The sequence below is a fragment of the Leptonychotes weddellii genome, chromosome 9 (assembly GCF_054177405.1).
Source record: "Leptonychotes weddellii isolate Sample4059 chromosome 9, ASM5417740v2, whole genome shotgun sequence".
Classification (NCBI taxonomy): Eukaryota; Metazoa; Chordata; class Mammalia; order Carnivora; family Phocidae; genus Leptonychotes; species Leptonychotes weddellii.
Window position 1 is genome coordinate 27,862,356 of NC_138377.1, and position 22,079 is coordinate 27,884,434.

General features: G+C 50.8%; 1 protein-coding gene across 5 annotated transcripts in view; it reads right to left on the reverse strand.

Annotated features, from left to right (window-relative positions):
• The window catches only part of SMOC1 (SPARC related modular calcium binding 1), a 211,491-nt gene that overhangs the window by 15,163 nt on the left and 174,249 nt on the right, over positions 1-22,079 (reverse strand). For all 5 annotated transcript variants that reach the window (XM_081830334.1, XM_081830333.1, XM_081830330.1 and 2 more), the window contains 4 exons: positions 21,124-21,204; positions 4,955-5,147; positions 4,298-4,380; positions 2,223-2,328 (listed from right to left, as the gene is read on the reverse strand). In XM_081830334.1, coding sequence (XP_081686460.1) covers positions 2,223-2,328; positions 4,298-4,380; positions 4,955-5,147; positions 21,124-21,204 — 463 coding nt within the window. The remainder of the gene's footprint in view (positions 1-2,222; positions 2,329-4,297; positions 4,381-4,954; positions 5,148-21,123; positions 21,205-22,079) is intronic.

The following is a 22,079-nucleotide window of genomic DNA, read 5'->3' on the forward strand; positions in this document are numbered from 1 at the left end:
AAAAACATTATACACTTCTTATTTTTTATTTTCTGTAAAGATCCCTTCGGCCTGCGATTTGAGGGCAAGGCATCAAGTCCTGATGTCCCCTGGCTGGGGACCCCCGCCTGTGCCCTCAGCCCCTGCAGGCCCCTCATCCACTGGCCCAGGACCCAGTCGGGTCTGGTACTTCCCTGGCACCCTCAGTCCACCTGGGACCCCGGCCAGACCATGCTCAAGGGCTGAGCTCCCAAGGAAGCAAGTGGGACGCACTTGAAACCTCGTCTCCTCAGGAGTGCTTGCAAAAGCAGCAGGCAGGCTCCCCGAGTGGCTGGTCAGAGCCAGCAGCCCCGGGGGGCTCTGGGTGGGAAGCAGCCAGACCTGGAGTTTTGAAGCCCATGCCCCCCCCCCCCCGGGTACTTTTTCCACTCTCTTCTAATAAACACAAATATCTCATCCTCAATTTTGCATGAAACCACCGGTATTCCAAGCGTAAGTAACAAAGGCATGGAATACTGAATAAGCGCTCACCATCTCCCCCGCCCCCTCTCCCCGGAGGTATGGGTACGGTCCTCTCTACTGTAGATGCCCAGTGGCTGAGCACCGTCGGAGCACCCTCGGCTGCCTCCAAGCAGCTCCCATCTGCCAGCCTGTCAGCCCGTCTCCATCTTCTCCGACGCGGTGCTGTGCTCCTCCTGGGGAGGCCTGATCCCATCCACAGGGCGTGCAAAACTGGACACCAGCCCGAGAGCTCACAGGCTGGTGGGGCTGCTGAGTTAGTGCACCGGACCAGCAGCTTCCGAGAGTGGCACCCAGGAGGAGGCAAGCTCTGCGCTCACTTGGACGTGGCCTCACCTTGGGTCTTCCGGACAGCCAGCCTCACCTGCCTCACCTGCCTCAGGGCGCAGCACCACTGATGGCCCTGCACCCCCGTGCTGGATACACACACGCCCTGCGGCTCTGCGGCTCGCCAGCCTGGGCCCCTGACAGGCCTGGGAGCCCGGACCTGTCACCGTGCTGGCATTCCTTGCCTTGCTGATGACATATGCCTCTGGGCAGATGGGAGGGACTAGCCCCCCCACCCCCCCTTGGTGAGCCTCCGAGCCCAGAGGCAGGCTGCCCAGCCCTGCCGAGCCTGGCTACTTCCTCCGCTGCTGTAGGAACCAGAACCCCCCCACACACACCTCCCCCCGCCCCCTGCTGCTGTGCCTGCCCTCTGGCTTCCTGGTTCCCGACTGTCCCTTCTGTCTCATCTGTTGCTACTCTCCTCTCCGCCTCACTCCATCCTCCCCAGCCCAGCCATCCTGGACTATGAATGTGCACTTTCTTGGAGCCACAGTATTCTTTCCTTTTTCTTGGGATGGCTCTCCTTCTTTCACTGGCTAAGTCCTACCTGTCCTTCAAAATTCAGCCCAGCTATCACCTCCTCCAGGAAGCTTTTCTGATTCCTCCAGATTGAGTTGGCAAACCCTTCTCTGTTCTTCCGTCTCATTTCTAGCACTTAGCACACAATTTGCAAGTATCTGTCTATAGCCTAAGGTGCCCACTAAGCTGCTTACTTTGAAGACATGAATATGCCTTACATCCCTGCATTCCCAGGCCTTAGACCACTGCTTGGTGTGCTGTGTATGTTCACCAGGTGCTGAAGGGATAGATGGGTGGATGGATGGATAGATGGATGCATGCGTGCGTGTGTGCTCCAACCACTGACCTAATGGGCTAACTGGTTAGTGAGTGTCGGGATGCTGGTCACAGGGCGTGTGTCCATTTCAGCCTCATGTCAGGACTGCCTCAGCCCACGTATCAGTTCCTGAACTAAATTGGATTTGGATATGGCAATGTCCAATCCCACTGCCGGAGCCCTTGGGATTTTCAGGAAGCCAAAAAGGCACATGATTCCTGCCTTCTCAGAAGAGAAGAAAATCACCAAGTGCTGTGTCTTCCCCCTCTGCCCATTACAGACCCCTCCTCCTTCCTGCGACTCTCACCCCAGTGCATCTACTCCGGAGACTAAGGTGCTGGAAGTCTCCAGACACCCTGAATTTGCCTGTAATCAGGTAACTAAAAGGTAGAGCCAAGCAATTCCCAAAGAACAGGGAGGGGAGAGGGTGAGATTTTTGGCAGAAGGTGGGACCAGCCCTTGCCCTGCCTAACCCCTCCCCGCTCTCCTGGCCTCCTGAAGCTTCTGAAAAGTCGGGGGACCCCCATCCCCCGCTGGGTCTGAGTCCTGCTCACATTCTCACCTCCCACCTCCGGTAGGCGCTGCTGAGTTAATGGCCTGCACCATGTCAGTGGTGAGGGCATCCAGTAGGCTGGTGATAAATTCCATCTTCTTCCCTTCTGGACAGCCTGAAAGATAAAGTGAGATTTAAAGGCAGCTGTCAGGTAAGTAATCAAGTAAACAGCCTCTTCAACGGCCACCATTTCCCAAACTTTTCCAAGTCCTTCTTGTCCAGCCAAATCCACTCTGAGAACTGTTTATTGCTCAGATGAGTCTCATAAACCTCCGCAGTTCCTCTACTCACGGCCTGCAAGGGACCGTCAGAACAAACAGAAAATCATGCTTTCGCTTTTCTTCCATTCCACAAATTTTTGCTGAGTGTCAACTGAGCCACTGTGTCAGATGTTAGGGATTCGGTACACAGGGTCCCTACCCGCCCAAGTATGTGGTCTCCCGGGAACGCAAGCTCGTTCTGGGAGAGTCTGGGTGGTCAGGTGGTCCCTGGTGCGTCCCACGTGGTCACGCTAGAGCATGAGAAACACTGCTCTCCCAGGAAGGAGCAGGTGCTGAGGGGGCACAAGGGACGGAGCCAACCCTCAGTGGTCAAAGTTGACTTAAGTAGCCCTACCAGTTTATTTCTCCAAGAACCGTCTCCTTTCTTCACTTCTGTCTCATCCAGCTTAGGTTATGCTGATGAAACCTCCCTTCCTTTGTTTCTCGCTTGCTCCATTGCACTGTTCCAGGAAAACCCCAAGTCTCTCCCCCACACATTAGTTCTGCTGGTGTGAGCAACCAGGGAGGTGGGCATCTCTCTAAATTCATGACTGCCAGCCCCAACTGTTCCCACAACCCTCCTCTCTGTGACAACAACTCACTCTCTTCCCTCCACAAACCCTCCAGGTCTCTGGTGAAGCGCCACCTTCTCAGAGAAGCCCCAGGACCCTGAAGCAGGTCTCATGCACTCTCATGCACCTCTCCCTGCACTCCTACTCTTTCCCTTCAGAGCACCTCTCACGGCTACGTAGACTGGCTTGTATTCATTTATTCGTATATTCTCCGTTTCCTCCGCTGTGGGAGCCCCATGTAATTCCGAGCACCGGATCGTACCCAGCGCCTGGCACATCGCACAATCTCAGTTCACAGTCGTTGGGGGGATGACCAGAAGGAGGTACCCTGGCCTCTACGACTCCCATCTTGGGACAGGGTGGTTTTTACAACCGAACTTTCAGGAGCCTCTGCTTTCAGGTCCCAGGGTGGAGTCCTGATGGGGAGTGGGGAGTGAGAAGGTGGCCTAGCTCCCCTCAGCACTGATCCCAGTCTGTGCTTGCTAAAGACCACCGTGTTCCGGGGCGCCTGGGTGGCTCAGTTGGTTAAACGACTGCCTTCGGCTCAGGTCATGATCCTGGAGTCCCGTGATCGAGTCCCGCATCGGGCTCCCCGCTCAGCGGGGAGCCTGCTTCTCCCTCTGACCCTACCCCCTCTCATGCTCTCTGTCTCTCATTCTCTCTCTCTCAAATAAATAAATAAAATCTTAAAAAAAAAAAAAAAGGACCACCGTGTTCCAATATTTAGTGACCTTATTGTCACTCCCTGGCAGAGCACACTCTAGATAAGAGAAACCCATCACTGCAGCCAGTTGGAGGTCCTGGGCCCCCTGCCTGCGCGTCTCGTGTCACATCCCAGTGGGAGTCCGGTGCCACCAGGATGATTGTGCAAGCACCGTACAGGGCTGGCCACGGACACTGCCCACGTCCCTCAGGACAGCCCCTCCCTGAAAGCTCTCCTCTCAGCTCCCAGAACACTGTCCCAATCACCCCAGGATGGACAAAGAATTGCAGGATTGCAAGGACAGGATTTTAACCTAATGACCCATTTTGAAGATAAAAGCTAAGAGCAAGGAGGAGAAACAATGTGCTCAAGGGCACAGGAGTAATTAGGGACAAACCCCAGCCTAGATGCAGGTCCCAGGACCCCCCCACCCAATCCTACAGAAGAGGAAGCAGAGTCAGAGCAGAGGAGGGAGCCACGTCCGCACGATGGGAGGTGGAAGAACAGAAAGAGGTGAGAGCACCAGCAAGGGGCAGCCTTGTCTCCCACCTGGCAGCTCCCTGTCCTTGAAGGGATCGTCCACCTCCGCAATCTTGGCCCTGGCATCGCTCTCACAACTGGGCATCACGTAGCTGGGAAGAGAGACACGGGTGGGGGGGGGGCGCGGGGAAACGTGAGGAGGGGCCGGGAACTGAGCCCACTGGAGCCACGCCCAGCAGCAACCATCCTGCTGCCACTAAGCCTAGAACTCCCAGGGCTGGCAGCAAAATATCTCCTGCGCTGTCCAGCACCTGCCAGGCTATCCCGGTAGCAGGGTGCCCACTGAGACATGTTCGGGCATGTCACTGTCATCACTCAAGCAGAGCGATGTCACCTCGTGTCTGCACGCAGGATCTCCGGGATCCACAGAACCGAGGGACTCAGGCAGGGCCTTAACGTTCTAGCCAGTAAACTGAGGTTCTGAGGGGCGCCACCTACTTTTCCGAGGTCACCCAGCTAGGAGCGGACAGAACTGTGACCAGAACCCAGGACCCAGGTCTTTCTACCAGAACCCTATCTGCCCGTGAGCAGAAGCGTTCTCCTAGTGCCCTGATTCCCACCGGCCCAGGCAAGCAGGGAAATGTGAGGCTAGCCTAACAGGAAACTGCTCCTCCTCCCCCAGGGTCCATCGCAGGGACTGGACAGGCTGGGGGGGGCGGGGCTTACCGCGTGGAGGTTCCAGGCAGCGGGCGCCCTGTGTCCACCAACACACACCAGCAGTAGCCAGTGGACTGGTGGCACTGTACCGGCTTGTAGAGCCCCCCGGGGGCGCACTCGGGGATGACGATGCCCTCCCGGGGACTCTGCCGGGCCTCTTCCAGGGCGCTCTGCCTCTCCTGGTCGCACGAATGGACTTTCTCTGCAAGAGAAGAGGCAGCCTGTGGTGACTCTCCCGCGCTCGTGGCTCATCACTGCTGCTTTCTGAGCAAGGATCCGGCCTGGCCCCGAGCAATGGGTGGCTGGGGAGTCACCAGGCAGAGCTGTGGTTCCCACACTGGTCCACGGTGGGGGTGGGGGCGGGGGGCTGGAGGCCCAGAACCGCCCTGTAGCCTCTCCACTGCCAGGGGTCATTAGCACTCACATGCAGTGCGTTCTACGGGCCACAGGCCCGTGGGGGCTGCAGGGCCGCTCCTTATCTGAACGGCACTTTGCCCCGGGGGTGGAGTTTCCGGGCTGTTTGCAGAGTGGTTCCCGCTGATGCACGGTCTCCTGGCTCTGGGAGAGGCGGAGGTGCAGGAGCCTGACCCCTGAGAGCTGACAAGCTGACGCAGGCATGCCTGTGTGTGTGGACACTCTCCCAAGCCCAGCAGGACAGAGCCACGGCCGCCAGCCCCAGGGGATCGAGGCTCAGCGCCCAAGAGGAGCAGAATCAGGGCCATCCCCACTCCATCCCAGGCTCCAGCACGGCTGAGCAAAGTAGGCTTGACAGGCCCGAGCCCAGGACACAACGCTGCTCTATCCGGTGGGGGAGAGACGCCCACAGGAAGCGTCTGCGCTCAGCAGCCGTGGGCAGCCCGTGAACGCGTCTGAACGGCCGAACCTGGTTTCCGCGGGCCGGGCCCAGGCCTCAGCCCCACACGGCCCCTGGCCCAAAAATTCCACCCAACGGTCTACCTGCCTGACTTCCCTCTCCTGTTGGGTGGCTGTTGTTGTGTTTTCGTTTGTCTTTTCGTTATTAAAAATAAATAGCATTGGGGTTTCTTTTCTTGGTATAAAGAAAATTGTGAAAAACCCAGAATCCCACCGAAGTTAAACACTACCTTCCCTAGACCTTCGCTCTTGCACCTACAACATGAAAATACCTATGCACACACCTACTTGTTTGTTTTTTTACAATAAAAGGGGTCACATCATAGACCTGTACTATTACTCTGCTTTCTCTACTTCTTTATTATATCTTTATTTCTTTCACGAATATGATGCCACAACTTCCCTCTTGAAGATGACAGGAATAGTCTTGGGCATCCCATGAAATGTTAACAGTGTGTTATAAAAATACCATTCTTCGAGCCAAGAGGTCGGTATCAGTAACCTGGAGACTCATGCTACTCACTGAATAGCACCAACGGTCAAAATAACAGCAACTCAACTCTAAAGGAGCCAAACCTCTGAAATAACAGCTCCGTCAATGACCCACAAATGAGCTGTACAGAGGTTTCAACAAAGCAGGGGTACACGGCGCCGCGAAGCAGCCCAACGCTGTGTTGGGGAAGAGTCACACAATGGGGAAAAGATTCTTTGTCTCACTCCCAGGAAAAATGTTGAAAAGCAGTAGCCCAGTGACTCTCCTTGCGGGGGAGGGGAATGTCTCCTTAGGGGCATAAAAATATCTCAGGGTCAGGAAGTGTGTATGCCGAACACATTCACTATTAAAATATAACTTTGAATTTGGAAAATGACAAAAAAAATACTACTGTTTTTATAATGTAAACACAGAAAAACTAAACAGGGGCGCCTGGATGGCTCAGTTGGTTAAGCGACTGCCTTCGGCTCGGGTCATGATCCTGGAGTCCCTGGATCGAGTCCCGCATCGGGCTCCCTGCTCGGCAGGGAGTGTGCTTCGTCCTCTGACCCTATCCCCTCTCATGGGCTCTCTGTCTCTCTCATTCTCTCTGTCTCAAATAAATAAATAAAATCTTAAAAAAAAAAGAAAAAGAAAAAGAAAAACTAAACAGAACCTCCTTGGCTAGACGAACAGGAGTTCCCAACAGCTGACAGACCAGAGACTAGGGATTCTGAACCCGATTAGAACTACCACCAGAAGAGCCTCTAGAGGCAGCTGGAGTAAGAGACAGAAACTGATTGGTTTATCAGAGACATAAAGCTGGCTTGAAGGCCCAGAATTTTGACTTGGGCCACGGCCCCTGCCAGGGACGATGCAAGAGTTTTTCAATAGCTCCCCCAATCCCAATTTGGTTACCTTATTTCCCAACCTCATATTTCATGCCCAGAGAAAGGCGACAGAGGAGCAAAACCAAAGGAAGACAGCTTTTTACTGGCACCACGTTCATGCGACAACCTCTGACGGAGGCTTTAAATTAAGATCCTCCCGGCCAACGTTCTAAAGCCATCAATCCAGCCTGAAAGCGAGAGGCAGAGAGAGTGAGGGGAAGCTTACCCAGGGGCAGCGAGAACGATAACCTGACTTCACACGGTTGGGATTCCGAAACTGCAGAAATGTGGAGAGGAGCCATCTAAGAGGAGGTGGCAACCCGTGGTTTGGGGGCTGTCGACAGACTTCTGGAAGTCCTTGAAGGCTGCTCTGACCTGGGTGCAGCCAGCTTCCACGGAGGCCGCACGGAGTTCGACGGAGAATAAGAACCACACAAGTGATAAAACTCGCTAATTTGGAAAAATGGGGGCTGGCGTGGAACTAGAGAGAAGGCTAAGTGTAGGGGTTATGGCTTGTTGGCATATACGCTTATTACTTTAGGACAGACCCTGAAAATTCCAGATGCCCCTCTAAGAAAGAGACAGGAGAAGTTTATAATAATATCACTAACCATCTGTGAAGAGTACCCAGAGAATTTATCTTCCAACAGAGAGAAGATCTCCCTTAAAACCATCTTTATGCTAATAATAGAGCAAATATTCATTGAGTAGTATATGCCTGGTGATAGACAAAGGGTTTTGCTTGCTTAATCTCTTTGTCCATCCGAGGGGGGCACTATGAGTATGCCCATTTTGTAGACAAAGGAGCTGAGCTTTGGAGGGATTCATGAATTTTCCTATTCAGCCAGAGAGAAGAGAGCTGGGACCCCAGTGAAGGTCTTCTGACCATCGAGCCTATCTTGCTAAATTTTAGACACAGGTTACTGCCTCTAATCATTTGCTCTGGGAGAAAAATACATTTACTTTTAGCGTGAAGTTCTTTTAGCTCAGTCATTTTGCAGACTCCCCAAATCTGCCGCATTCGAAAGCAAGTGTGTTAACTCACGTACTTGCCCATTAACACAGCACAGCTTTTTCTGAACCAACGATTTTTCTCAGCCTAAACAGACTACACATCTTGTACCCGAGTATTTTTGCCTCTTTGCTTTGGAACTGAAAACTTAAAGCCACATTCGTCACTCACCTGCCATTAGAGAACACAAAATGAATACGAATAGCTCACATCTATTTCAGTGTTTACCGTGGGCCAAGCTTGGTACCAGGCACTTGACTTGTATTAACTTACTTCAAGCTCATCACAAGCCTCAAGATAGGTGCTATTATTACCCTCACTGAGCAGAGAAGGACCCAGGAACACAGGCTGGCTGCAGGGTTTCCTCAAAGTCATACAAGTAGGGAGGAGCAGAGCGGGGGTTCCAGCCCCGGGGAGTCGGCTCCTGGGCTATGCTCCCCAACCCTCTTCAATACCATCTCTCACTGCCAGATGCTAGTCTGATTTTTATTCGAATCCCAATTCTTCTTTTCCTTGGTGTGGCAAATAGTTAGAAAATAGCTCCAGTGAATTGCACCTCCCCGTATCAGCCAGACGCTGACTGGCTTTGACCAATGCAAAGGGCAGACTGGGGTTCCAGTGTGTCACTTCCAGGCCTAGGCCTGTAGGGGCCTTGCAGCCTCACCTTTCATCTTCTTAGAAGCTGCCCTGAGAGCAGCACAGAAGGAAGCCAGGCCAGCACACTGGAAGATGAAAGGCACACAGAAGAAAACAGGAGACCCTCAATCCGCAGCCAGCACCAACTGCCAGAGGTATGACCTTGGCTATCTTGGCCGCTCCTGCCCCATGGACCCTCCAGCTGGATGAGCCAGGAGTGAGTTCAGACAGAGCCCGTCAAGGAAACACCCAGCCAATCCACAGGAACATGAGAAAGGCTAAATTATTTTTGTTGTCAGCCATTGAGTTTTGGGGTGGTTTGTTACCCAGCAATAGAATGTGAAACACCTCGACTTGCTCAACTCCATATTTATCAATTTGCCCCTTATATAAGGACTTTTGTAGCCCTCCCACACCCTTCAGTCAATCAGTGGATCAATAATCAATCAATCAATCGATTATTCCTTCAGAGCTTCTCCAGAGGTCATGCAAATACAAATCAGAATGTACCAACGGGCATAAACTCATTCTGTATCTGAGGACCCAGAAGCCAGCCCCATCCTTAGGGCTGCTGTCACCCTCCGCCCTTCTGGGTCGCCTCCCAAATGAACCTCAAAATTCACAACTATCCATTTCCCCAGGTACCAAGAAGTCACCTTGCAATAACGTAAGACAAGGGGTCTCCTTTGAGGGTCTCTTCCTGACCCTTGGTTCAGAGAGGGAGCTGCCCAGAAGGAGACATGTCCACCGCTTTAGAACATTCGGTCTCTGCTTCAGAAACTTCAGGGAAGGATGACAACATCAGAAGGTCTGGCCTGATGACGAGGGGAGCAGTCAGGGCCGGCCAGGGGGCGTGCAGAGACAGGCCCACACATTCTCACACACTCGCACACCCCACCCGCACAAACCAATGCCAGGATGGTACGAAGGAGAGACGAGAGCCACGCCACTCCTCACCTGGCAATGCGGGCTTTGAGTTTCACTGACAGACCGCTGGCTGCCTGAGAGAAGAAATACAACAGAACAGTATCCCGTGGAAGAAGGGAGGACTCGGGCTGGCCCTTGCCACCAGAAAACACAGCCCTCTCTGCCATCACTTACTCTAGCTCCAGAGCAAAGCAGGCCTGAAGCGGGGCGGCAGGGGCAGGGAGGGGGACAGGCGAGGGAGAGACTAGGCTGAACCAGACGAACCCAAACCCTGTCTGCGGGCCCAGGGCATGGGCTCTCACGTGTCCCGCCAAGACAGGATAAGCATGGAGAACAGCTCGGCCTGCTGTGGCTAGTCCCTGCCTCTGTGCCTCTCAATTACTCGTGGTAATTAGGAGCAAAGGAGGGCGTGGACAACCCAAATCCTCGGCTAAGCCCCAATCCTGATTTTAGCCCAGAGTTTATCCTTTTATCCTGGGAACTTTTTCTCCTTTATCATTTTTTCCCTTTTTTTTCTTCTTCACTTTTTTCTTTTTTAAACAAAAATGACCAAGAAACATAAACATTAGAAGATTCGAGTTTCAGGTCCTTGGGCTGGTCTTTCTTTCTGGTTGCTGCCTTCCAGAAGAGAAGCTGCTAAAAGAAGGAGCAGAGAGAAAAGCTGAGACACTGGGTAACCCGAGTCAGCAGGTATCCGTGGGCCAGTCACATCGTGAACTCTCTGGAGAAAGAGCAGGGGACCCTCATGGTGATGGAGGCAGGGTGGGGAGAAGGCAGTTAGTCGGGGCAGGTCAGTAGCTATCAGGGTTCTCCAGAGTAACAGAACCAATAAGAGACCTATATCTACATCTACACCTATACCCAGATACCTAGATCCATCTATATTGAGATCTACCTCCCTCTCTCTATATATTCTCTCTCTCTCTCTCTCTCTCTCTCTATATATATATATGAATATATATTTCATAAAATCCAGATACATAGATCTACCTCTATCTGTTCACATATCTCTCTCTCTCTCTTTATTCATATTCATGAATAGAGATTTATTTTAAGGAATTGGCTCATATGATCATGGGGCTGGCAAGTGTGAAGTTTGCCAGGCAGGCGGCAAGCTAGAAATGCAAGTAGGAATGATGCTGCAATCTTGAGTCCAAAGTCAATAGGTCAGGCCAGCAGGCTGGAAACTCAGGCAGGATTTCTGTGTTACAGTCTGGCGGCAGAATTCCTTCCTCAGGAAATCTCAGTTTTTGCTTTGAAGGCCTTCAACTGATTGGACAACGCCCGCCCATGTTATGGAGGGTCATCTGCTTTACTTAAAGTCAACTGATTGCAAATGTTAATCTCATCTAAAAAAATACCTTTGCAGCAACATCTGGACTAGTGTAGAAACTAGTCCGCTGGTGTAGAAACTGGGCACTGTAGCCTAGCCAAGTTCACACATGAAATAAACCATCACAAGGTCCGTATGAAAAATGAGAGCAAGAAAAAAAAAACCTGGTCTTACAGAAAACCATACACAGAAGAACCAAGAAGAGTCACGGGCCATAGAAATGTGCACCGGGAAGGTGCCTTGATGATGATGCAATATTCCTGGAGAAAGAACCAGAAGCTCTCCTCCCAGTGGAGGCACGGTTGATAACGAAGGGCAGCTGCTCAGGCCATCCTGACCAAGAGCTGCTTTTATGAGACAAAAGGAAGTGGGAAGCTGACAGAATGGAGGACGGTGGGCTGAGAGAGGAGGGTGCTCCCGGAGTCTCGGATCTGACCCAGGATCCTGAGTGACCCATGAGATTAGGGCTCACAGGACGCAGAGGAGGTCAGGGGCCTTGGTGGACACAGGTTCTCACACAGTCTGGTACTGGGCCTAGGTTGGCACCGTGTCAGCCTCTGGAAAGGTCACGAAAGTTCTGTAAGACATAGTAAGAAGAAAGAACTAGCCCTGAGATCTTAGCCTATCCTCACTTCAGGTCTTCCTCTGTCCCTGAAGCTTTCCCTGAGGGCCCCAACCTACAGTGAAGTCTCCCTCTACTGAGTCTAGGACTGAGTATCTGCTCCCCTCGAGGAGCTGTCACCCTTGGGACCGTGACTTGTCTGGACCGTAGGTTCCTGAGAGCGAGGACTCTATGGCACCCTTCCTCATCCTTCCCTGCTCCCACCCCTGGCCCCCAGCTCCTTATTCATAGCAGAACCATGGAGTCTCTATTTAAAGGATACAGAAAGAGTATTTAGTCCAAGAACCCCTCTATTGCTTGAATCCCTGCTATGTGCCATCTCCAGCCGCGGAATTCTGTTCTAGCCTGACATTTCAGACACGGGGCCACCCACCGCTGAGTAAATGCCCAACGGTGGGGCTGAGACCACAGAGGCTGAGAAAAGAATATCTATCCCCTTGACTCATCCTGGAAAATGCTACACTCCACCCTCAGACTATCAAGCACTGGATTTTCTTAGGGGGAAAAAAATCAGTAAAAGGTGACCCGCCTGGAAATTGAGAGGAGCTTATTTATGTTTCGCTGTGAAAGGAATCGTCCACCAGGCCAAGAACATTAAGGAAAACACTAGCGTTGTGTCGCCCACAATTAGCCTGAAACCTCTTCCAATACCACACGCCCACCTAGCCTCTTATCAAAAATGAATGCAATGCTGAACAATAACCCAAAATAACAAACCATGTGTTAAAAACAACCTTTCCTAAATCACGACTTGAAATTCCAGAGGCAGAAGAACTCACGGCCCCTGCCTCTGGGTTCCCTGAGTCAGCATGTGAGGATGGCAGTCGTCTACGCCGCCAACTCAGGGCGGAGAATCCGCCGCCAAGGGGACTGCAGACACAAGAGGAGGAACAGGTAGGACCAGGTCCGAAGGCAGTGACTTTCCTGGTCTTGAAGGGCCGGGGATGTGGTCTCCAGGGGAGGACATGCTGCTGGAGCCCATAATCTTCAGGAGTGATTTATGGAACGTCGAGGAGCAGGCCCTTTTTGTTTACTTAGCCACAAAGAGTTTTAGCACCTACGGTTTCAAGCCAACTATGTGAAGAGGTTATTTTTCTTACTTGTGGACTTTGCACTTTTTCACAGGAGGGGCCAAGTGGCCCCCGGAGGACCATTTTTCCAAGCACCATGTGTGGGGCTGGCTCTGGCCTGCCACCGTGGGCCCTCCATCACACCCAGCACTGAGCTGCCATTCAGCCATCACCGATTCCCGAGTCAGAGTCATCTAGGGACTGCGAGAGCCCCCGAGAGAGGAGGGGAATGCACAGAACCATTTCTCAGGGCTCACTTCAGATCTGAGGACAGACAACAGGCCTAGAAAGGGAAAGGTCCAGAGGAGAGGCCCTGCCAGGTCAGAGAAGAAACAGCCTCACTGACAAACAGAATGGAGTCAACCCCGGAAACTGTGCTCAGGGGTGTAGCAGGTAGAGGTGGGGGTGGGGAGAACAGAAACAGAATATGCACAAATTTAAAACAGTCACCTCTTCCACTGGGATGGGTTCTTCCATCTCTTTAATCTAAAGGCCCTTTCCTCTAGCAGGTGGGTACCCAAATGAAGTGAAAATGATACCATCACCCAATCGTAACCTACAGAGGGACTTTGGACCACTGGAGGAGGGTGGTCTCTGGAGCAGATGACCCCTTCCGAGGGACTAACTGGCCAAGAGATGCTCTTCACCTCTGGCCCAGAATAGGTGAGGAGGCAGCAAGGCTCAGTGGGATGGCTGTTCCCAAATGCCAGAGAGAACTCAAGGCAGTCAGAGGAACAGGAGTGGGGGTGGCGTGGGGACACCTGGGCTTCCTTGGCAAGGCTGAAAGCAAGAGTAAGAGCCTAGCTCTCCCACTCTCGCACCCTCCACCCCAGGGCCTGGCACAGGGAAGGCTCTGCGGCTGTTTCATGGAAGTCAACAACAGCTGGAGTAGAGGCCATACAGGGTGGTGGCCAGGAGCATGGGCTTTGGGGTCAGAGGGATCAGTCTCCACCACGTGTTAGCTCTGTGACCTCGGGCAGTTTCCTTCAGCTCCCTAAGTCCCGGGTTCCTTACCTGTAAAAGCAGGGTAATGATAGCACACACCCCATAGGGTCTCTGGGGGATTAAGTGAAGCAGTAGAGGCATTTAACCTGGCCCCAGCGTCAGCTAATAAATAGTCTAAGATCTTAGCTGGTCTAAGGTAGCAGTATCCTCAGCAAATGTGGAATGAACCTGGGTTTCCTGACCCATCGCCGTAAATAACTCGTCTCCTCGGTTGGACTGCAGGGATGGATCAAGGGTGGGTAATGGGAGCAGTCTGGGCCAAGCGCAGGCGATACAGAGGCACACTGCTTGTAGGCGAGCTAAAAAAATAATAATGTAGCTAAGAATCAGTTAGAGGAGACTTCCTTTCTATGCTTGCCATGCCAGCAACTCAAAACAAGATCAGTGATAGAACATTTCCCTGCACTGCAGTGGACCGCACCACGGCCCCCTCCCTTTGGCACACCAGGGCCCAACAGCCGGCTCCTTCCTTAGACATTACTCGCATTTCCTCCCCTTCGCACCACGTAGAGGCCTTGGCACATAGCAGTTTTTGATGGGCCTGTGACCCTGGACGAGGCCCTTGACTAGCCGGGGCTCTTTTCTGACATTGAAAATGAAGTGGTGGTACTAGATGATGCACTCTCGAGACCCACAGCCTTACAATTAGGGAGCATCTGGCGCGCTTCGCCACGGCTCGGGGACCTGATCCAAACTCCACCTCCCATGTCCCAAACCCCGCCCCCCACGTCCCCGCGGAACCTAAGCACCAGGAAGGGGTTAAGTGAGGGGCAAGGCTGTTGGTTCCAGGTTCTCCCCTGTACCTCTCAACCCCTTCAGAGTCATGCTGTGGCTCAGAGGCCCCATCTCCAGAACAAAAGTCACCATGCCCATCCCACATCCCCGACGCTGGCTGAGGGCACCTACTCACAGGGGTGTTTGCAGTCGGGTCTCTGTAAATAGGGCGTGCTTCTGGGACAAAATGTCGTGGGTGAGGACGTGGAAGGGAAAATTACAAACCAACCATCCTGTGTAAATAATTTCCCTCTGTGGAACCTAAAATGGCCAGGCATGGTTCACCATTGTTGGAAGCACTGACTTCTGCCTTCCCACACAGAAGAAACTGAGGAGTGGAGGAAAACAAGGTATAAATTCTACAGAAGCTATTTCTTCAAGAATGGATCGTCCCAATATAGCATACAGGCACTTTTTTAAAAAACTTTTCCCCCAAAGCATCACTGACTCACATCCCCTCAAATTTTAGAAAAGGCTCCATCTCTCCTGCCTCATGCCATTAAGTGAGCTCATGTGACCCTTCCACCAAAAAGAACGTGAAATGCTTCCCAGTGGTTTTGCAATGACAAGTACTGAGAAGTGGCAAGCTGTCTTCTTTCTAGTTTTGCTCAGTAACTTCATTGACCTTGATCTGACAAGCTCTGTCCTTTAAGGACAAGAGCTAGCAAATAAAAATGTAGGCAAGAAGGAAGGAGGGGGCACATGCTGGGGCGGGGGTGGGGGGAGGGAATGGAAGAGATAGTTTTTAATTTGTCAAAGTGTCAGAACTTCACTCTTCATCTCCCAAAACACTAATGTGTGAGTGTGTTTATAAGATATATACCCTGCCTTCTTGCAAAGCCATTTTACAAATAAACACAGAATGAGGACCCTCGGACAGAGCAGAGACCATAGCTGACTTCTAGCAAATTGGAAGGAGCCAATTGCAGTACCTTAGCAGGACCTTTAGTTTCAAGTTTTTAGTAGCAGAGGCCAAAAGAAAATGCTAGGGCACATGGTCGTGCTATCAACACCAAAAAGCGTACAAACTCACCTACGGAAAAAAACCTTCGCTGTTCAAGCAAGGCCCAGAGGCCGATCATACTCTCACCTCACCTCACCCGCCCCACCACTGCACCCCTATGTCCGAAGCAGATGCGGTGGGGTGAAGAAGCAAGACAACTGGGAAAGCTAATTTTAAAACAAGGAAAAAATGGACTGCGGGGCTGGGCTCCCTGGGGCCTCCAAATATGTGTATGGCTCCTCTCTGCAAAGGGAAGACTTGAGAAAGGCCTTTGTTGCTATGGAGAGAGCCATAGGGATGACCACCCTTCCCTGTCCCCAGCTCCATTCTCCTGGCCATGATTGACCAAGACACCTGCAGCAGATAGATGGGCAGGCGTCCAGAAGGCCAGTTATAGAAATAAACATCAAGGGTTTGCTTTTATACAGATATTTTAAATGCTCGCAAGCCCAGACCCGTCCTCGGCTGCTAACGTTAACAGATTACTCATTCTTCCTTACAATCACGTCATGTGCGAGGTTCCAGGTGGCTGTGGGGTATTTGCTTACAACAGCTACCGCTGGTTTCCCTGAGAGCTGTTTATTTTTCCAGGCCTCAGGTCATTGCATCACCCCGCGGTTTCTGGGCAGGCCAAGAGTGTTGGTTTGGGGGCTGGGGGATCTGGCCAGGAGGTGCTGTTGCCTCAGTGACCCCACATCCCAGTCATAGCAGCTGTCCCGGCAGGAGCTTCCCTGGTGAGGAAGGAGCAGTCCAAATGCAGCCAAGGGGCCCGCGGCAGGCCGAGAGGAGCACGGCGCTGACGCCGGCAGGTAGGAGCAGGGCTGCTGCGAACAGCTGACCCGCCACGCGGGTGGTGAGTTAGGCAAACGCTCCCACATGTGCGGAGACGGGGCTGTTTTCATGGCAAAACTTACAAGAAATGCATTTCCACCTTGTACCCCTGCTAACGGCTGCGTCTTGGGGAAACAGAGCTCCCCCAAGCTGCTGCGTTCGGGTGATGCCCGCAAGGAAGCTCTGCTGGGCAAAGAGGCAAGAGAGGAAAAGCAAGTCCTTTTGGATTTCATCCCCAGGGCCAGGTTCTAGGGCCTTCTCGAAATCCCAGATCAGATCGTGAAAGAAGTTAACAAGGAAAGGTGGCAGGAAAGGGAAGAAAGAGACAGGGAAGGAAGAAGAGAAGTCAAATGACCCCACCAGTGGCTCCAACAGGTAGGCAGCCAAGCAGGGGCAGAGGGAGAGGGCCCATGTGCCTTGAGGGCATCGCTACGCTGCTCCAAGAGAAGAGTTAAGGCTCACACGACCATATTTCCTGAGAGTATTTCCCCAGACAAGAAAGCACAGAATTCTGTCATACGGAAAAAAAAAAAGAGAGAGAGAGAAAGAGACTTTTATAAATCACAGCTGTAGGAGAGTGTCTGCACATAGTAAAATTAGAAGCAGTGGGACATGGAATATGGGACAAAGAATGAGACAAGGCCTAGTTTTCGTCATTTCTTTAATCTCTTTGCTCTCGTCTATAAAATGTAGATGATTAAAAAAGATTTTTAAACTCTAGTTATATTAAGAAATGCCTTGGTAGCCAGGCTCTGATACCAAAAACTCCGCAAGAGTTCATATTTGGTCCTAAAAGCAGCACAGAGTCTCTGGCCAACACTCGTATGTGAGGAAATGCCTGCTGTCAGGTTTTAGGGTGTCGGCTGGCCAGGTACAAGGGGTGCCACAGAGGCCAGAATCAGAGTCAGGAGTCCAGAGGGGCAAACCCGTCAACGCTGAGGCTGCCAAGTCCTCAGAAGGCGACCCTGACCACGGGGAACACAAGACAAAGCCTTAAAAACAAGGACCGACCCCTCCAGGAGGAGAGAGGGAGACAGGGTAAGTCTGCAGCCGTATGTGTCATGTTACTGCAGAGCTTCGGCTGCCCAGTGGAACCTTGCCAACATCAACAGTCCCCAGGCCAGAAAACAAACCTGGCGTCACAGGGTCTGAGTGTGAAAGAAGGATGTTTGGGGTGTAGAAGGAACTGGGATGGCCTTCTTGCCTCTGAGAGAGAGTGGGAAGAACTCTCACCTAGACCAGCTGCTGAGTCCCACTTTGCCCTCCCCATGGGTGGGGGCTGAAGCTCAACTAACCCACAATCTTCTGGCAAACTCTAACGGGAAACTGCCTCAGGGGCTTGACCCAGAGGCTCCAGTCCTTACCAGAGCCAGCTGCCCAGACATGAGTTATCACCAAAGTGTTATCTGATTTCTCATCAAACCAAATGAGATAACATGAAGAGTACTTGGCACAAGATATAAAGATATGCCATCAAGAGTAGCCATTATTTTTTAAATCATTCATGATGTACCTACTCTGCATTAGGCATTTCATATATATTGTTGAATCCTCAGAAAAATCCCGCAAGGCACTAAGAACTTTGTTTCACAGATAATGAACTTTCTCAAGGTCACTTGGCCTCTCACGGGAAGCTAGCACTGGAAGCCAGGTCTGTTGGTTTGTCTGATACCAAAGCCCATGCTTATGCCGTTACGAGGTTTACCCCTTCTATATACAAATGATTCCCTATCCCTGCCCACAAAAGCCAGACCTCAGGAAGCTTCCCCGGCATCCCATTTGTGAGAGCACAAACCAGAACAGAATGTTGAAGCTTGGCAAAGGTTCATGTTAGACGGGGCAGGGCCACGTGAGCTGCCCAGAGTTCCTGACCTGATGATGCAGGCTTCCCTGGGCATGTTGGGAAACATCTCAGGAGCCATGGCCCCTATTTCTGCCTGGTCTGTGAGAGGGGCCAGACACCAGGAGAAAGACACCTCCATGCACACATGCCCATCCAAAAGCTTCTATTTCAGTCCCATAGGCCAAGAGCCGGCAAACTGCTCTCTGTAAGGGGTCAGCTAGTAAACATTTAGGTTTTGCAGACCGGACGGTCTCTGTCACAACTATTCAACTCTACTACTGCAGCTCCAAAACAGCCACAGACGATAGGTAAAGAAACGGGTAAGGCTGTATTCCAATAAAACTTTATTTGCATGAACAGGCAGGTGGCCGTTTGCCAATCCCTGCCTAAATGCCTTTGTGACACCACGTCCTATGCACATAATTCCATCAAAAGGGTCAACAGGTAGTCAGTATTACTACTCGATCATGATGGAGAAAAGTCCTCAGTTTATAAGAAAATGCCTAAGGTATCGATCTCTGATAATTATTGCTTTTCTCAGTTTCTCCCAGGGAAGCTTTAGCTCTCCCTGAACTATCCTGTTCTATACACTAACCTTCCAGACAAAACTGGGGCCAACCAGGAAAAAACGAAGGTGGCTGGGTCACACCAACAAAAAGAAGGCCGTTGTACCTGTGTGGATACCATTTCTCAATAAGACCCAATACTCATCCAACTGGCGACTCTAAGGGCAAGTAGGAATGGAAAGCCAAAGGACTTGTGGATGCAAACATCAAATAGCTTCACATCACCACTTTACTTCACTCCGAGAAAATAGCCCAAGAAGACAAGCAAAGATAAATCATTTTCCCCAGCCCCACCCCTTATTAGCTGGGACCCAGGATAAGTTACTTCCTCTCTCTCAGCCTCCATCTCTACATCTGTCAGATGGAGGTGATAACATGACTTATCTCATCGGGTTGTGGTGAAGCTTCAGTGAGATAACGCATGTCAAGTTGTGCAGGACCCCACAGGATGATTCCGATTTTGATGATGATGATAATGATGATGGTCTTTTCTCCTCTGTCCTCCCCCAGAGCAATCAAAGTGAGCTAGATTCTATAATAGATATAATAGAAAGGCAACAAAGCCCTTGCCCTCACAGAGTTTAGAGCCTCGATAGAGAAATTAACTACTGGTAGATGAAAAAGAAGCAATTTCTGGAAGCAACTGCTAAATGTCAAGTGAGTGTTCCAGGCAAATGGTGCTGTAGAATTTCAGAGCGCTGGCCACAGATCTGCCACCTGGTCACAGAGAGAATAAAGCCTCACCCTGGGGCTTTGCAGACCTGGTGCAGGGAATGGGGGGACCACTGGCAGATGTCACTTCCAGGTACCCCAGGCACCAAAACCATGTCTCTTTGACTTATCCTATTTGCCTAACAGCAAGAGGGGAGGTGGAAGAAGGTTCTACAAAGAAGCTTTTGCTCACAATGACAATCACAAATTCTTTCCTTATTAAAGAATGCTCACTGTAAGCGGTATCATTAACATTGCCATCTTTCCTACCACAGTGATGATAACAATAAATAATGTCCTTTCAGCTTATCTTGCACTTACTATTTATCACTTAGCCCGGCACTGCTTAAGTACCAGATAGACGGTATCTCAGTTAACCTTTACTCACAACCCTTCGAGGGGAAGATCATGATCCCAGATGAGAATTGAGGCTCTGGGTGGGATTATTTCACTTGCCTGGGTCACTCGCTAAGTGCTGGAGCCAGAAAGTGAACGCAAGTTTTGCTGATTCCAATACCTGTGCTTTAAACATGGCACTGTTCTGTCAAAGACTGGTCCACAGGACTCACATAGTCTTCTTCGCACCCCATCATCCCATACCTCCAGCTCTTATCAGACAGAGAACCAGACACATGCAGAGGTACTGACCAGGCCCACGTCACAGAGAAAATCAACCAATGCTGCATGGATTCACCTCAACGGGTAACTCACTTCGCACAATCAAGTTCCCCCACTACCATCTTTAGGATAGAGCTGGCATACGGATAAACCTACAGGGGGCCAAAGACAGCCCACTCATTAATTAACGGTCTTGTAAAACTCTGCCCATCAGTTCAAAGGGATGGATCTTTTGTTTATAGACCTTGATATCCATAAGGAAAAAATGATAGGGCTGAAATGAAATCCACCAAATTTATGCAGGCATAAATTATGCAGAGGGGCATTTCTCATACTAAAGTCTTAAGCTGAAAGAAGGATAATTTCCCCACGATAGAGATACAGATTGGGTTTGTTAATAAATTTTTCTCTTGGTGGACATCTGGTCTTTACTGATGGTAAATGAACTTTATTGACTTTGGTCTTCATTGATGATAAATGAACTCTATGAATGAGTCCTATAAATCTGATCACCCTCCAAAAATTATCACCTTTCTATAAGGGGTTCAGTCAATACCAAAACCTGACCACTCACAAGACCCTCAAAAGATCAGACCAGAAAAGACATGACTGTAAGCAACTATTCGGAGCCTTAAAAAACACACAGAACCAAGTCTCTTATGGCTTGAAGTCCAACTTTTCCATGCCAGGTCATGTTTTTCAAATTCTTCTGCATGGCATATAGAGAGTCAATTAAAATAGTAAAACATACAGTCAAAAGATTTTTTGCTAAAAGGATCAGCTCCTCACGAAAGATGATCCCTGAGCTACTGATTGAAGAAAATTAAAGTTGAAAGGGATTCACTCCTCTGATCTCGCTTTACAGCTGTAGAAGTTGAAAACAAGACAGGTTAAATGACTTGCCCAAGTCCATACAACAGGTAGTCATGGACCAACCATGGGGCAACCACAGGAAAATCAGGCATGTATACAATCCTAGGCAGATTATTTACCTGAATTCCTTACATTGGTGTTGTTCAGTTTGGAGTCCTTGATTACCAAGTGCTTAATCCATAGAGTAGGGGCTGTAATTTCTGGGAAAAAAAAAAAAAAGAAGAAGAAGAGAGAAAATAAAATCTGGGCAAAGGGGGTGGTTAACTTGGAGGGCGGCCCCCAGACTTCAGGAGCTTTTTCTAAAGCCTGAGGCATCAAGGCTTTGAGCTTTCTCCCTCATTTCACATCCACTTTGTTTCAGTGCCTTCTCCCTTCTCACTACGGAAGCTCCTCTCCCCGCCAGCTCATAGGAGCCAACCAGGGCCTCCCCTGCTCAGAGGCAGAGTGGTCTAAGTCCAGAGGCGCTGAGCCGCTCCATCCAGGAATCAAAATATTATCCCAGGAGGTGAGGAGCATGGGCCAAGCCAAGTCTCTCTCAGCTGCTTCCCTGGAAGAAGATTTAAAGGGGATAAATCAACAAATGAATGCCAAACAGACCACAGAGACCATTTTGAAGGAAACGGCTGAGCCACAACAGATTTCAGCTTGCTGAGACTCTGTTCCACATGGGAAGGAAAGTGATGAGTCCAATGTGTGCGTCAATATCCTTCCTAATGGTTTCTCATGAACAGAGGCTGAATCCCTCCATCCAGAGAGCTTGGGGGGCCTCTAGGCCGTTCAGGGCTTGGGTCACACAGTGGACAAGTGGTATGAGAATTGGGAGGACCCTGAACACACTGAAGAGTGATGAGTTCTTTAGTGAAATTGTTGGGGCGATCTCCCAAGGTGACACGGTCTCCATTTCCCACTGATCCCTCAAGATCCAGACTTGCCAAAAATCCAGGAGATTTGTGGATCACAGAAACATCTGAATTTCTAGGCATGAACACACATATATGTGTTCCACTAAATGACCAGTTGTAAAGGATAGCTCACATTTCAATCCTTCTACCTAGAGCTGAGCCTCTGCTAGGGA